We start from the raw sequence: 17613 nt of genomic DNA, 5'->3' as shown, positions 1-17613 counted from the left end.
CCTTCTAACCACTATGAATCTGCGATTCTGTGAAATTAAGCATCACCGTAAGAGCTCTGCTACTGAACAAATATAATGTAAACCTCGTCATAGTTTATGGAGCCTGTTAGGGAAATTACACGCTTATTCTGATGCATATGTTTTTCCTCAATTTGAAAATAACACTCCTGTGGTATGGTGTGGTTACTGTACTGGTAAAAAAATAATGGTAATACGTGCTTGAATTACAATTGTTTGGATTACAATTGACTCTAAAAACTGGTTATATTTAAATTCTCAGATTTTTCCTTCAGCAGTGAATGACTTGTTTCCTGTTCATGATCTCACAGACACATATATCTTACATTTACGGTTACTTAACATCATCTGCATCTGCTTCTATAAATACTGGAAAAAGGAATTGAGATAGAAGTATGGTGGAAGATGCTGACCTATCATATAATAAAGTCAAGGGCTTGTGTGCCCCCAGTAGCTCATACAGAGCTAAACGCATTTCCTGTTGGATGGTTTGGCAGATAGGGAAGCATAGTTCAATGATTTGTTCGTTAGTAGTCTTCTAACCTTTACTGTTATTACAAGGTAGATACTCGTGTGGCAGCCTTAAACTAATGTGCCCAGGCTCATGTTAAGCCATAACAGCTAGGAATTGAACATAGGCCACAAAATTACCTGTTCAGGTATATGTTTGGCTGATTGTTCCTACTCCATCTATCCCAGCCTTTTAGCTACACAACTACTGGTAACTTACTTTATTAAGATCTTTTGCTAAATGCACAAAAAGGTTTGAAATCACATTTTTAGATAAAGGTCTGTTTGAAAGGCAGTCTTCAGTTAGGATTTTCCTTTTAAAAATTAATTATTGGGCGTCATGACTGCAGCTGCAGTAGCACCTGTTTTGTAATACTTTCTGCGGAGGGATGTGTAGATAGAAAAGCATATGCAAGCAGGGGTATTTACTGAGAGGTGGTCATTTCCTGATATGTAAGATAACAATAAATTGTAATGGAAGCAAAATCTTGCACTTCACTTTTTGGATGGAGCATTTTGCTGCTAGAAAATTTAAATCTTTGTGGTTTTTGAAAAACAGGTTTTCTGAATTCATAGAGTTTAGGGATTTTTATACTTCCTCTATGACAGAGGAAATTATACACATAACATTTATTGTGTACTTCAGTTGAAAAAGAACACTTTCTTAAAAAAAAAAACAAACCAAAAAAACCCCTCATGAAACACTTTCTGTAAGAATTGTGTAGTGCTATGATCAAGTTTTTAAAGATTTTTCTGTATCTGATACATATTTACATTTCAAAAAGTGAATTGCCTAGCTTTTCTTTGACCTAGTGGAACAAGTGCATGTAACAGCTATAATAAGACAGTACTTAAAGCTGCAATAGATGAGTCACTGAAATGGTTCCTGCTTTTCACTATTTCCTTTATGAAGTTTTTAAAAAACCACTTCCCTTTACAGCCTGAAGTACTTGAACAACTGAGCGGGTTAAAGGAATTTTGGATGGATGGTAATAGACTAACACTTATTCCAGGGGTAAGTCCTTTTACTGTGCTAAAACACTTAGTATTTGAGTTCACAGTGTTATTTGCTTTGTTAACTATCACATATGCCAAAGTTGTTATGTAATTTTAACGTTACTTGAAGTCAAAAGGCTAAATGCCATTTGAATGCTTTCCTAGTCTACTTAGACATTGTCACTGACTGTAATGATCTGGGTGTACAGCTTTTCTTTCACTGCAAGTTATTACCCCTTAGCTAAAACATATGTTTCAATTTGGAAAGGATCAAATCTTGGGTCAAATGGGTTTGACCGGTCCTTCTAAATGGGGATGTGGGTGTTTTTTTGGTTTGGGTTGGGGTTTTTTGTTTGTTTGTGTATGGGTTGTTGTTTTGGCGGGGTGGGCGGGGGGGGGTGGGGGGTGGGGGGAGGGTGTTGATTTTTTGTGTGTGGTTGTTTTAGCAGGAATTTACAGGATGAATATGTTGTATGAATTTTTACTGGTCACAGCAGTAAAGCATGCAGGGACCACTGGTGCCATGTATACAGGGCGCTTAGCCAGTTCTTCAGAAAATGTTTGTTGCCTTCATCTGGGTTCCTGACATATCTTAGAACCACATGGGATACAGGCTTATCTGTTGCTGCAGAACTTGTGGCCCTGTGCTTATGCTGAAGTATTTGAAATTTGGCAAGCAGGTGGTCTGTTTTCACATTTTATATCACTACCAGTCTTCTGATGTGATGCTTTCTTGCTTGATCAGTAGTCCTGTCTGCTGTATTCTTTCACGTAAACCAATTCTTCCTTAAAGAGTTTAATGGATGTATTAACGTATTAAGTATTACTGCTTCACAGTAAAAATAAAATTGCATTTATGAAAGTGGCTGTAAAGATTTTAGTAGCATGCCAAAATCTTCAGTCTTATCTTTGGTTCACATGGAAAGGTATTATAAGCTTATGTTTTGGCTTGTTTCTTCAGTTTAGTACAATTAGGGATTCATTGTCATTGTTTTTGAGGTTAAGTAGGATGCAGTTTTACTCCAAAGTCAAAAATAATCACTGCAAGACTTTACCCCAGAGCACAGCAATATCCTTACATTATCTATTTCAGAAGTCTGTTCTAAAGCTTCAATTACTTGATTCGCAGTAACAGATCAGACTGTTCCATTTGCAGCAGACTGACTTCAGAGACCTGCAGAATTACAGGGATGTGTCTGTGTGTGTGTGTAAAAATATAAACTGTGTGTATCTACACAGAATGTTTCATTATAAAGGTTAGATGCTTTGCATAAAATTGTATTTCAGCACAGTTTGTTGTCAAATCTGCTGGATTTTTTCTTTGGAATTTAGACTTTCTAGAATGCATTGTCTTTTCTTGCTTTTTAGTTCATAGGCACTTTGAAACAACTGACCTACTTGGATGTTTCTAAAAACAACATTGAAGTAGTTGAAGAAGGTATTTCAGGTTGTGAAAGCCTGCAAGACCTGTTGTTATCCAATAATTCCCTTCAGCAACTGCCAGAGACTATTGGTTTGTATTTTCAGTTAATTCATGTTCTTAAAAGCTTATAGTTTAGATGCAGAACACGTGAAAATAGACAAATGTCCATTTAGATCCACATTTCAATTGATTTAAAATGCTGGTTTTGGATAAAGCTGTAGTGCGTAGCTGAGTAATAAATTTTTTATTTGTTTTAGAGCATTACTGAATTTATAAAGTAGTCTGTAAATGGCAGAAAAAAAATCTACTCTCTCTACTCGTCTGGCACGTGGTAAACAGGCAAACAATTCTGTAAGCTCATCTGTTCATTTACTTAGGTATATAGGACTATAGGCATAACTGGATGCCAGAAAATGTGGTTGCTTGCCCATAGCTTATTCAAAAACTAAGCCTAATGAACTCAAATGTGCTTTTCTGATTTATTTGTTCATTTTATTACAGGTTCCTTGAAGAAGGTAACAACACTTAAAATTGATGAAAACCAGTTAATTTATTTGCCAGACTCCATAGGAGGGTAGGTATTTAATCTGAATAAAAGGTTGATTTGCTTTCCTGCTCACTTTACTGTAACAGTGTCTCCTCTTTAGAATGGTGTTAAAACTACTTGATTTAGTTTATTCTGCATACTAATATCTTAATAGGCTTGAAAACAGGTGCTTTCATATCTTACTTTTAGTTTGTAGCATATGTGTTCTTTATGTTTTATTTAATATTGAAAGACCTTCTTTTGTAGATCAGTGGTTACATTAATATGTGAGGAATATAGAAATTAATGTGAAAGAAAACAAGATGTTTATAAAGGCAGTCAGCTGCCAGGAAGGTTTTTGTTAGTTCATGGCTGTGGTAGATACTGGAAATGATTGAACTTTTATAAAAAAGCTTGTAGAAAGTGAATCTGAACACACGTGTGCACACACATGCACAGCACACACTTTCTTATGTATTAAAAGGAGAATTTTTGACTGATCATTAGGCATATTTAATGTGTAATTTGCTGTTCAGGAATTTAATTTAAAAGTCGCAAGAATAATTTGTTGAGAATTAAGTGCTATACAAATTAAGGTTTTTTGCTCCGATTCCTTTTCTTCTGTTACAGTTAATATGGTTATTTTTTGTTGTGAGAATTTACAAAATGCCTCTCCACCGCCAGATTCTTAGGTTCACTGTCTCTAACTCCTGCAGTTACTTTCTTGTTCAGAAACTGCACTTCTGTTGGGCTGTGATCTATCCCATTCTGAAAGCTTTTGCTACCATGCAAGTTTTCATTTAGTACATGAACATTTGATTTTGCTGACCCCCCTATTTTTACTGAGTGTTCTCTTATAGGGATAGTGTAAAGGAGATTTAAGAAAACCAACAAAAAGCCCTACACCATTAACCAACAACCAAAAAAATGAAAAAGCTCCCAGACACCTTTTAGGCTCTTATGAAAGTATTTATTTTTCTTGAATTTGAATTCCCTTGGGCTTCAGTTTTGTTTTGAATTACATTTGAGATTTGTAAATAATAGTGGTAATAACTTAAAGTTTGGTTTGTTTTTTTTTTTTTCAGGTTAGTGTCAGTAGAAGAACTGGACTGTAGTTTCAATGAGATTGAAACATTGCCTTCATCTGTTGGGCAGCTCTTTAATATAAGGACATTTGCTGCAGACCATAACTTTCTAACACAGCTGCCATCAGAGGTATGTATTTAATTACAAAACTGTAAAATTGATTTTTTTAATGTATTTTAAACTATATGGTCTGTAGAACTTTTAAATAAAAAGTTAATAATTCTTGAGTAGATTTTCTTCATGTATGTTTTTAAAGGAGGACGTATACAAAATGGCAGGCTTTAAAATCATGAAATTAATATTTTTTTTAAGCAAGAAGTAGAAATGTCCTCATGTATTGAAACTAAAAGAAGGTTTAATATGTAAGAATAAATCTAATGCTTTATGGGCAAAAATAGCTATACTACTAATTGTTTTAAAACAGTAAACATTTGCATTTTTAGAGTTGTAAATATGAATTAATTCTTCTTTTGTTGCTTTGCTTGTTTGGTTTTTTTCCAGATTGGAAACTGGAAGCATGTAACAGTCTTGTTTCTGCATTCTAATAAGCTTGAATTCCTCCCTGAAGAAATGGGTGATATGCAGAAATTAAAAGTCATCAATCTGAGTGACAATAGGTTTGTGAATGCATTAATTCAAGTAGAAGTTATATAAAATGCAGTAACAATATAGAGGTATTATTATGAATGTATTACCCTGTTTTTTTCTTATCTCATGCACAGCTTAGAAGCTGACTGAAATGCATGTATTTAATGTGTTATTGTATTGTGGATCTTGCAGTTCTGTTTTTAATGACTTGGCACATGGCACATGCATTGAAGTACAGCTTTAATACATTTGTGATTGTTAGCATGTATTTTCCTGGGGAATTAGTTTGTTTATTTACATAAACCTTTTTATTCTTACCTAAAAGTTAATATCATCCTGTGTTGTATATGGGGGACACAAAACAGTATCAGAGTACGGCATAAAGCACTTCAGTGTGCTGGGGAAGGGACAAAAGAGAGTTGCACTTTTTTTAGAGCTATACTATAAAAACTGACAAAATCATTCTCTTTTGGGAATTGCCAGTTTGTAGACTTGGAATATATTGGGACAGATAAGTCTAATGGAGCTCTCCCTCCTATTATGCCAGTGCAGCTTCTCTGTACTCCATCTGTAGCTTGCTGTATCCATTAATGCCAGAGCTTCCATTACCCAAGACAGCCCCCTTTCCAACACATGTATCTTGCAGAAAAAAATTCCCAACGATTTTCAGGTGTAAGCACTTTTTTCTTAATTGGTGTGCATGCATATTGAAAGAGAGAATGCGAAGGACTCGTATTCATTAATTCAGGTTAATTATCTTCAAAATTGCATTACTGAGTTAAATTCAAGCTACATTGTCATGTGTTTTAAGCTGCTTGCTGAACTGGGCAGAAACATGTTGGTTTTTTGTTTGTGTTTGGTATAGCTTTAAATCTAAATAGATGCCATTGCCTTTCAGCGATGAATAGGTATTCATTTAACTGTATCTGTAAATGTCCTGTTTCAACATCTTACAACCTAGTGCAGGATCATTTCTTAACTGTCAACAGCATTGATAAGTCTACTTACATAAATTCTTGTTGTAATTACAGACTGAAGAATTTGCCGTTTACCTTTACAAAACTGCAACAGCTCACTGCTATGTGGCTATCAGACAATCAGGTGAACTTTTTTGAAAATTAAAACCAGATTATGTTCATGTTTATTCCTAATGGAAGCTGTTAAATAATGAGACATGATGCTGTGTATATACATCAGTGCTTCCTTGACATTACTTTGTCAGTTCGCTTGAAGTAAAGATCGCTGAGCCTGCCTGTCTTTGGAGACTTTCATACTTTCATGCAGTTCTGTGCTGTTAGGAAGTGCCATTTAACAGGTGTTTGGGTTGTTTGTTTTGTTGTTCTTAATTGCGGCTTGTTTAAACAGGAGACAGTGCAGGAGAGGTTACTACTTGAATGTGTAACATGCTGCTTGTTCCACAGCTATACCACTGGGGAGACTTTAGCCTGCTTTTTTTGAGCTAGGTATCTTGCTACACCTTTGAACTTTGTCACTGTCCAAATTCCAAGCTATAAAGTGGTAACTGATGTGCTTATTGCTTGTATTTTTGCTGTGCATTGAATTCTTCTGTACTGTGCTGATTTCCTGAAGAGAAGTGAGGTGTACAAGAAATCCACTGGCCTCAGATGCGTTATAATGAAAGCACATTTCACTTTTACAGTAACTTAAAGAATCCACTGTGTTGTCCCTTCCTTCTTTGTTTTTGGTGAGAGTTGGAGGATATTCAGTCGGGTGTCAATATGAAAATCTGAATACAAAATTTTTCTTTTTATAGGATTGTCTGCAGCTGGGCAAATATATTTGTGTGTTGCAGATCTGCTTTGGGGTTGTAATAAATTCTAGCAAGAAACTGGGCTATTTTTTGACTATCCAGTGTTTGCTTTTCTCATAAAGCTGTTACTGAGTTTCAGCTCTCAAAGTCAATTGTCAATCAAAGACAGACATGTTAATAAATTCATTTTGTGAAAATTATTCAGGGGAGAAATGGTTTAATACAAAGTAGAGTAGTCTTCAAAGTAATGAGACAGACCTGCTCTGTGATAGGTAGACCTTACTTATTTTTATATATATATTCTCATGATGTATCCTTCTTTCATTTGCTTTCTAGTCTAAACCACTTATCCCTCTTCAAAAAGAAGTTGACCCTGACACACAGAGAACAGTGCTCACTAATTACATGTTCCCCCAGCAACCAAGGACTGAGGATGGTAAGAATTTCTGAAATAACCTCTCAGAATGCTCACTTTTGAAAATAACAATGGGAACACTGTCCGGCTAAAACCAATTTCACTAGAAAATATTCAAATGCAAGTTTGAATTAAACTTGTAAGTGATCAAGAATTACATCTGAAGAATGGCAAGAGTAACTTAATGTGATCTTCATGTTGGTAAATTTAGGTGAAACTGTTTCATTGAGTGAGGGGAGAAGTGGAATAGTGGGGATTGTGTTCTGGGGTGGTCGCCACTTCAGGTGACACCCTGTTCCATTCTGGCAGAGCTCAATGGTTTGGAGTGAAATTCTCCTTACCAGGTGTCTGCTTCAGACTGATTGTTTTAACAGAAAGTTAGACAAAATGTTTTCTTCATTACTGAGTACATATTTTACCTTATATTTTTAGATGCTTTAGGTTTTTTTCAGAGTTCGTAATACAGGTTTTTGTCATTTAGTCATTCTTCATTTTAAAGTTTTCATTAAATGAAATACAATGAATGTCCTTAAACATGAGAGCACCTCACTGAAGTTAGGCTATAGAAATCTGTGACATGATTTACATTTTTATATATACAGAAATGATTATTTTCATATTTATACTTACATATAAATAAAAATACTTCGCAGCAGAGAGTTCTGCTGAAAATGTCAAGTGTGACTGTCATGACCAGTTCACCCACCGAGGCCACTCTATCGCGCCCCTCCTCAGCTGGAGAGAGGAGAAAATATGCATTGAGAAGTTTAGGGGAGTCAAGGTCAGGACAGGGAGAGATCATTCCGCAGTTAATGTCAGGCAACACAGATTCAACATGGAATAAAATGCATCTAATTTATTACCCACTGAAACCAGAGTAGATAATGAGAAATAAAACCAAATCTTAACTCATGTCCTTCCCACCCCTCCCTTCTTCCCCAGCTCAACTTTATTCAGGATTTATCTCCCTCCTCACTCCCCACCCCCCAGCCCCGTGCTATGCAAAGCCAAAACCCTAGTGTACAGCTGGATGTGTGAAGTTTTTAACTTCACAGATAGGGATTTCACTATTACAAAACCAGTCAAAATCATAAAGCAGTGTTCTAATTAATGGTGCTGCTAGTCTCTTTATCTTTTAACAGTGCATACAAAAGCACACCAATCCCATCCAACAGACAGTAAAGAAGATTTTTATTTTGCTTACTACATCCTATTCTTATGAGGGGTTGGGGTTTTTTGTTTGTGTTTTTTAGTTATGTTCATATCCGATAATGAAAGTTTCAATCCATCTCTGTGGGAGGAACAGCGTAAACAGCGTGCTCAGGTGGCATTTGAGTGTGATGAAGATAAAGATGAGAGAGAAGCTCCGCCCCGGGTTAGTATTAGATTTATTTTTGAATACTTGGTGCTTCCCGTCCTCTTATCCCCACCCATGTATCCCATTGTTTTCCTTAGTCTGGCTGCAGATTTTACTTTGCTGAAGTAATTGAGTCTTCCATCATCAGTTTCCAGTATCTAACAGGATGAAACATTTTGGGGGGAGCAGGTGGTGTGGGTTCTTGGTTTGTTTGGTTTTGTTGTTTTGGGGGTTGTCTACCCAGATACTTAAAGTAAAGCACAACAGAAAAACTCAGGTGATAGAAGGCAGTGTTGGGTGTAACTAGGAGACTGGTGGTCCTGTGGGGAAGGATACTGGGGGAACAATTCTTACTCCTGAGTTTGCTTCAAGTAAATTAAAGTTGTCATAATTCTTCCTGCCTGCAACCAATGGGCACTTTTTGGGGGGAAGGGAGAAGTCAATGATAATCTTGCTTTCTTTTACAAACTTAAGTCTGTATTGATCCAGGTAGCCTTGAAAACCAAAGTGGAGACTGGAGATTAGTCAGTGCTCTGTCCTAATTGTCTTTTTTAAAGGTGATGTTTTAATTATGGCATTTCATTAAAAGTAGGATGTTACTGCTTTTTGACATACAGGAAGGAAATCTGAAGAGATATCCAACTCCATATCCTGATGAACTGAAGAATATGGTCAAAACAGTTCAGACAATTGTACACAGGCTAAAGGATGAAGAATCTTCTGAAGATATTCCCAAGGAGTCAAAACGAGAGAGCCAGGCACTTTCTGTAAAAGATGTGGGGGTAAAGGTTAGAGATAAGATTCTCTTCCAAAGATCTAGAGTGTCGTGGATTCCTTTTCATTTTCTTCTCCCATCACACTAATACTTTAGAAAGGAAAACGGTCATATTAAAGAACAGATCTAAAAAAGTCTGTCATAAATGTCTAGTTTTCAGTAGCAAGTTTCCTGGCACTGAGAACAAGGAAAGTAACTTGATTCTCAGGAATATTCAAAGTATTGATGTGTTAAGAAGCTGGGTGCTTTGGTTTATGGAGGATAGATAGCATCTGTGTCATCTTCTGATCCTCTTTTATCTTCCAGACTTCACAGTGAAATTTAGGATAATCTCACCGATGCCTTTGTGACTGGAGGTTTTACGTGATAAATTTGGAAGGCAATAGTAGCAAGTTGGCACAAGAGTCAGGAGCGTCTGACAGGCTGATGTAATGGAACTACTGATTGGTGCTGAAATGCCTCATTGTAGATATTCTCAGCCCTTTTTTGTTTGTTTAACTGGACATCTAATGGTATAATTTTACCCCAACAGCAAAGAGAGTCAAACTGACAAAGGGTAGGGACTCTACCTCAGTGATCTGCCCAGATTTCTCCTCATTTTACACCTAGTTCATTCTGTGCTTTACAGTTTCAAAGCTTAGATTTTTCCATTCCATAGGTTCCCAAAAGATAGAACGTTAACCCTGAATATCGTATCTACCCAGAACCTTTCAGGATGTTTTTTGTGCTAATGTTCTTAATCCTGTAGACTTCAGAAATCGCTTCAGTAAAGAATAAAGCAGATGAGAGAAAGCAGTATTCAGCAGGAAGCTCTGTGCAGAAGCCTACTGAACCAGAAGCAGAGCACAGCACCACAAATTCACAGATGACTGCACTTGTTCAGACCTTGCAGAACACGAAAACAATTGTCAACCATGAAGACACGCTCGAGGTATGGCATTGCAATGAGCATCATACCAGTCAGAGAATTGTGTTGGTGGCATATTTGAATTTTTTACTCTGGCAGATGAAAATTTATGTTGACGACAGCAGAAAATTCCCATCTCTACATGCTATAAATACAGATGGTTTGCAATGCAGTATTTTTCTCACTTTGCATTATACTAAGCAAAAGTTGAAAACAGCTAATGAAATGTTCAAAATGAAGGATACATGCATTTAAAGAAAAATAAAACAAACTTGATTAAAAGTTGACCTAAGTATCAAACTGTGAAAAGACTCAGAATTTTCCAGGTTTTGCTTGATTGTCATCTCTTCATTAAATAATCAATTTTAATTGTCACTGAAATGACAGAATGTCTAACAAGTGAGAGTAATCAAAAACTTGAGTATCCAAGTGACTACACACATTCATTTGTTATGAAAATTTGGTTTAAAAATATGAATTCTTCTGTGATTATTAGCAAGCTGTCATGAATACAGCTTGGATTGTATTTACCTCTTACAAAGAGTCAGATATTTTAAACTTTTAAACTCTTTGTACATCTCTCTGGCAAACATAATCTGTTTATTTAGAATGTTTCAGACTTACAGCAAACTTCAGAAATTGTCCCTTTAATCAGTTGCCAGTCACAAGCTGTACAGTGCTATTTTCATAGTTTCACAAGCAGATTATTTTTCTCTGTGTTGTGTAAGCAGTGGAACATGCATGTATTACACTTGTGCTGGCGAGAATCCGTGACAAGCAATTGTGGCTGTTTCTGGCTGTTTTCCCACTAATGTGTTCCTGCTTCTACATATGTTCTGAAAATGTTGGTTTTGACATTTTTCCTTAGTTTAAAAGTGTAATTTCAGAAAACCGTATTGGTTGTGTAACAATAATGATGGAAATTCTTTTTATCCGGCTGTATGCCAGTAAGAAAATGAGGCAGCAGTGTGCAGTCTTATCAGGGATAGTGAATTCCTTACCTCCATGTAATAATCTCCTGGTAACTGTTGCAGTTGAATCCACCTATCCAGACTTCGTGTGTGTAAGTTTTTCATTTCAACATTGATTACACCTCTATGTCATATCCAAGAGGAAAGGCAGTGTGGTGGAGGCAATGAAGAGATTTTCAATTGCTGAAAATTTTATTTTTATTTTAAAGGAATATTGACATAGATTGTTTGCTACATTTCAGTCATTTTTATCCTCCCTGCAGTCTAGAGATCTAGGTAGGTAGTTAGTATCAGGGGAAAGGTGAGTCTCCTGCAGATTTCACACAGTAAATCTTCTGAAACCTGTAAGAAAAGGTGAACTATTTTTGCAATCTACTACACGGATTTTGTAACGTTTGTAATAGGAAGCATGCTTACTAAAAAGAGATTGCACTTTAGGGAAGGAAGGGTGTTTCTTTCCTCAAAATATTACTGAAAACGTATTTTCATTGAAAAAGAATAGTTTGGATTGGAAGGGATCCCAAAGCCCATCTAGTTTCAACCCCCTGCCATGGGCAGGGACACCCTCCACTAGACCAGGTTGCCCAGAGCCCTATCCAACCTGGTCTTGAACCCTGTCAGGGAGGAGACAGCCACAGTTTCTCTGGGCAGCCTGTGCCAGGCTCTCACCACCTTCGCAGGGAAGATTTATTTTTTCCCTAGATGTACCCTCTCTTAGTTTAAACCCATTACCCTTTGGCCCATTGCTTCATGTCCTTGTAAACAGTCCCTCTCCAGCTTTCCTGTAGGCCTCTTTAGGTACTGGCAGGCTGCTGCTATCAGGTCTCCCCACAGCCTTTTCTAGGCTGAACAAGCCCAACTCTTTGAGCCTGTGAGGTGCACCAACCCTATCATCTTCATGGCTTTCCTGGACTCACTCCAATTCTTGAAGGTAATAGGAATATTGAGCTGTCAGTAGGACACTGAATCAGTCACATGGCTGCTCTTTCAGCAATATTGTCAGCTCATCTCTTTCAGAAGTGCATTGAGCTCCATCTTATGGTTAGGAGCTAGTGATTTCTACCTTAAATGTACATAGCATCACTTTATCCTCTGCCAATGTGCTTGAAGCTAAATAACTTCTCTCTTGGGATTTGTGCCCAGTGTGAATTTAAAGATAGAAACTCAAGCTGCACTTCCTTCTCCATTCCCCAGATTGTCTTGGTCATGCTACTCTATAGCTCTTTCAGTTTGAGTTCTATTCTGAAAGACTAATATCCAGCCAGTTAGCTTGGGATGTTTGCTGGTTCAGTGATAACTTTCTGACCTCAGATGGAGGTGATGGAGCAGAGGCTGAATCTGTTTATTCCAAGTAGGTTTTTACAGCTGAAGTTACCATCTTGACTGTCGTTCCCATAAAGTTTGTCAGTGACAATGCAAGCATGCATGTGCTACTTATTAAAGATAGTTTAGTGACAAATATTACTAAATCCAGTTCACTTGCACTACAAATGCACTTCACTGTTGTTATGCCTGTATTGCATTGCTTAGTTTGTCCCCTTTATTGTTCAGTGGGTGTTGTTTCAGATAGCATTTCCTTAACCTTTTAGCAGTTCTTTTAAATGCACTGCATAAAACTGTTTTTCCATTAACAGGAGTCAGAAGAACTCTCCTCTGATGAAGAAATGAAAATGGCAGAAATGCGACCACCTCTGATAGAAACTTCCATAAACCAACCGAAAGTGGTAGCTCTTAGCAATAACAAAAAAGGTTAGATGCCATGAAAAGCAGTCGGCATGTTGTGTGGTTCTGATAATTTCTCAAATCAAAGTGGCTAGTTTTTCCAATTAAAAGATGTAAAAATAGATTTGTCTGTTTTAAAAGAAAGATGATAAATTCTCTAGTTAAGCAATGAAAGCAGGAAAAAAAAAATCCCTCATATCTTATACATGAGTGTGTGGTAGAGAGATGTGTTGGCATCCTAACTCTCTTGATTCTTGTCATCAGTTTAAAAGCAGAGGGGGGAAAGGAGATGTATGTGTTTTACAGGACTGTTAGCTTGAACACACTCTAGATACCACTTTTTTTTTAAGCGTATTTACCTTAGAAGTATTCCATATTTCTCCCCTCCCCAAGATTTTGTGTTTTATTGCAGCTGTAGGTAGCAACATCACTTGTTTAAATTCCTCAGAGAAGCTGTCCTCGCTGCTTAGGGTTTAAGAGTATCTTCTCTTGTGATAACTCTTCTCCAGAGTCACTTTACTCTTTAATTTTTCTTCTTTCCTCCTACAGGACACTTCAGAACATTGTTCTCGTTACCTAAGTTTCATATTGCCTGAAAGCTTATTTTACTGTGGTAAAACATTTTCTTAATAGTAAGGAATAACCTAGGAGTCAGAGAAAATTTGGAGAGCAAATTTTATTTTACTTTCTAAGATACCCTAATCCAGTACTTTCCAGGGCAAAAATCTTTTCTGGCCATTAGATGTAAAAGGGTGAGATTTAGTGGGGATGAAGGAAAACCACATGGAGATAGCAGGAAGAGTCTGATAGGATCACATGTAGGTGAAAATATTGATGTTTATCAATGCTGTCTTTGGGTTTTTATGCCTAAAGTACCAAGTAAAAAGTTTTTTCTTGTCTCTGGAGGCAGACATTAGTTTCACAAAAATAACACTTTTGGCATGTGTAACTGTGCCTTGAAGCAGAAAAATTAAATGTATTTGTACATTTGCATCAAAATCATTGCTCTCTTGAAGTCCCACAGAGATTATTTTTGTATGGATGTAGTACGTAAGTATGCATATGTTATGCAAGAATCAATGTGCACAGGTGTAAATTACACAGAAAATGTTGTCCTATGTGATGTGCAAAGCATTTCAATTCATTGGATTCCAACTCTGCAGAACATTCTTCTCTGTTTTTTTTTTTCATTTATAAAACTATGTAGAGATTAACCCGTGATTTAGGTCTTTCCAGAGTGCTTGGTCTAATAAACAGCTGTTTAACAATGATGTAATGTTCACAGTCAGGAACTGTGTAGTTTCAAAATCCTTCATTTTCATAGGGACTAATAGATGCTTGTAATACAAGACTTTGAAATCATTGCAAAAGCAGAAATAGGATTTGATATTTTGAGGAAATACTACATAACATAGCACTAGCTTATGCCAGGGGAACTTTGAATATAGCAAGTTAAACTTTATGAACAGGTAGGGCTGTTTACATTGAGCTAAATGTTTTAAAAATAGGAGCTATTGCAAACAACCTTTTGCATCAAGTTTAAATAAAATTTGCAAGGGTGTTAGCTTACATTTATTTTCCAGTAGTAAGAATTTCTGAAGAGCAAGAGACAATTTCTAACATAAACATAACATATGCACATTAAATGGCTGTTACAGATGTGTCTGTGACTAAACTGTCAAATTTTTATTTCAGATGATTCAAAAGATGCTGATTCCTTATCAGATGAAGCTACCCACAATAGCAATCAGAATAACAGCAACTGTTCCTCTCCTTCTCGAATGTCAGATTCTGTTTCCTTAAATACTGATAGTAGCCAAGATGTTTCTCTCTGTTCTCCAGACAAAGAAACACATGCTGCTGTTTTATCCAAGCTAAGGTTTGTAAGATGCTGCGTGTCACTGAGTAAATATAATGGTATAGTGTTGCTTAATCTTTTATATTATATGTCCATTCCTTTAAGTCATTGATTTATCATTCATGAAATAATTTTAAAGTAATTTTAATAAATAGAATGGTTCTCATTAAAAAAAAAAAGGAAAATACCATTCAGTCTAATTTCAGTGTACAAGACATGGCTTCCATCTGTTTTAATAATATGATATAATAATGTCATCCTTATAATTTATGTCTGCAAAATAGTTCAGTATATCACTTAAAAAAACCATGGTTTTATTTGCATAATTTTGAAGATCGATTTCATTACTAGGATAACTATAAAAGGTTTTTAGAAACTTACAAAGAATGGACTTAAATGTTGCTACGCTTCCTGAGGTTTTAGTCAGGAAGTACCATTTTTAAGAAAAAACCTGCCATTAGAAACAAGCCAGATCTCCAAAACTGTCATGGAATGTGCAAACAGAGTAAAAGGATTGAGCTATTGTCACTTTGTACTCTTTTGACACTTTAAAATTGTCTTTAAAAGTTACTGTTGAAATTAAACAATCTTACAAAATCAAATAACATAAACATTACCAAAGTCAGCCCTCTATATAATGTGGTTTTGTAGTGGTAAAATAGGAAGTCATAAATCTGGTTGTATGTTGGTCTTTGTCCTGGGTTTTTTGTGCACAGCATGGCTGTATTGCATGTTAATGATTATTCTTTTTAAAACGGTTATTAAGAATATGTTGGTTCCTTTTGGAGTATCTTTTAAAAGCCATCTTTTTTTCTAGGCGAGAAGATGAAAATTTGAATAATCTTTTGCAAAACGGAGGTGAATTGAGCATTACAGTAGAAGAAAAACTAAATGTGCAAGACAAGGTTACAAAATTGTCTGAGTATGAATTAAGCATTGAAGAAAGATTAGGCCTGATAGGAAAAGGTGTTGATCGAAGCACTCCTATGGAGGAGTCTCACAAATTAGACCAAATAAACATGAATATCAATAAACTGGTTAGTGGAGAGGCAGTGCCACTTCCCATAGAAAAGTTACAGACACAGGAAATAGTTTCAGTAAAGGGCTTTTTGAATAACAACATGAAAGAAGAAAATGAGCACTTGGAGAATGGAAATAAGTATCCTATAAATAAAAGAAATGGACATCCTGAGGAAGCAGTACAATCTCCCAGTAAAGATGAACTAACAAGAAGCACTACAGCTGATAGCGATTCTGCTGAGCTATCTGTTTCGAAGAGCACTGAAGATTTGTCCCCACAGAGAAGTGGTCCTGTGGTGAAATCTCACAGCATCACTAGTATGGACACAGGTGGTCTGAAAATCTATGACATTGCCAATGAGAATGGATCTCAACAGGCAAACTCAGTAGTAAAATCAGCATGTGATAGTGCAGATGGAAAAAACATAGTCCGAAGTAAATCAGCTACTCTTCTGTATGATCAGCCTTTGCAGGTTTTTCCTGGGTCATCATCATCATCTGACTTAGTATCTTCTACAAAAACTGTGTTCAAGTATGACTCAAATCACAATCCAGAAGGTGCTAATGTAGTGAGGGGATCAGCGACAAGTGGTGCACAGATGTTCTGTGCCCCCCAATATAATATTCAGTACAGCAGCAGTGCAGCAGCAAAAGATGCCTTGTGGTCCCAAAAACAAAACACCCAAGTAGAACAAGGCAGCTTACCTCCTTCACGTCTGCTTAGGTCTGACAGTGCAGAAGCCCACAGCTATGTGAAGCACTCTGCCAATATGAATTTCTCCAATCATAACAATGTCCGAGCCAGTGCTGTGTATAACACACATCAACGCATGGCAGGGAGACATATAGATATGTGGGCTATTCCACCAAATGATAGACTGCTCCCAGGAGCAACCAGACACACTCTTCAGAGGCAGAGCAGTGTCTCTTCTACAGCTTCTGTAAATGTTGGGGATATTGGACCTTCAAGGCGGACACAGGTTTCTGAAGGGGACTACCTAACATACAGAGATTTGCATTCAATGGGAAGAGCTCCACCAGTAATGTCTGGGCAACAGAGGCCACTTTCTGCCAGGACATACAGCATTGATGGCCCAAATGTACCCCGACCACAGAGCGCTCGGCCATCGGTGAATGAAATACCAGAAAGAACTATGTCAGTTAGTGACTTCAATTACTCACGGACTAGCCCTTCAAAGAGGTCAAACCCCAGGGTTAATTCTGAGCAGTCTTTGTCAGACCCTCCAGGAAAGAGTAAAGTCCCTCATGACTGGAGGGAACAGGTGCTGCGACATATTGAGGCTAAAAAGCTAGAAAAGGTAAAAATTATTTTAAAACTTTTCTACCTCTATGTTACCTGATATGGAATAAGTTGAATACTCTTTTTTGAACTGCTTTTAGTTGCCAGTGAAAATGTACTTTTGATACTGCCTTTTAAAGGATAAAAATGTTTGTGATGAGTATCTGAGAAACAGTCAAATGGTAAGACTGTAAATTAACCTTTTCCCCCAACAGAAAAAAAGAAAAAAATAGCCCCGGTTTTCACATCATACTTGCCAGCTTAGTCCAATTACTTTAGAAAACATTAATGTCACAGTGACCTGCTGGACTACATGGCCAGCTGTTTCAGAGCAGATAATATTTATTGTAGCCTTGTATTTGTATTACAC

The 17613-nt window shown here is 36.7% G+C and overlaps 1 protein-coding gene across 1 annotated transcript in view; it reads left to right on the top strand.

Moving 5' to 3' along the window:
* The window catches only part of ERBIN (erbb2 interacting protein), a 63680-nt gene that overhangs the window by 32580 nt on the left and 13487 nt on the right, over positions 1-17613 (top strand). The window contains exons 7-19 of the mRNA XM_084278044.1: positions 1469-1543; positions 2893-3037; positions 3449-3521; positions 4559-4688; positions 5061-5176; positions 6179-6248; positions 7255-7354; positions 8587-8708; positions 9308-9478; positions 10214-10396; positions 12978-13092; positions 14761-14944; positions 15741-17262. Coding sequence (XP_084134170.1) covers positions 1469-1543; positions 2893-3037; positions 3449-3521; positions 4559-4688; positions 5061-5176; positions 6179-6248; positions 7255-7354; positions 8587-8708; positions 9308-9478; positions 10214-10396; positions 12978-13092; positions 14761-14944; positions 15741-17262 — 3006 coding nt within the window. The remainder of the gene's footprint in view (positions 1-1468; positions 1544-2892; positions 3038-3448; positions 3522-4558; positions 4689-5060; positions 5177-6178; positions 6249-7254; positions 7355-8586; positions 8709-9307; positions 9479-10213; positions 10397-12977; positions 13093-14760; positions 14945-15740; positions 17263-17613) is intronic.

The sequence above is a fragment of the Gallinula chloropus genome (genome assembly GCF_964237585.1).
Source record: "Gallinula chloropus genome assembly, chromosome: Z".
NCBI classification, from domain to species: domain Eukaryota; kingdom Metazoa; phylum Chordata; class Aves; order Gruiformes; family Rallidae; genus Gallinula; species Gallinula chloropus.
Note: the sequence above shows the minus strand (reverse complement) of the source record. Positions and strands in the feature narration are given on the sequence as shown.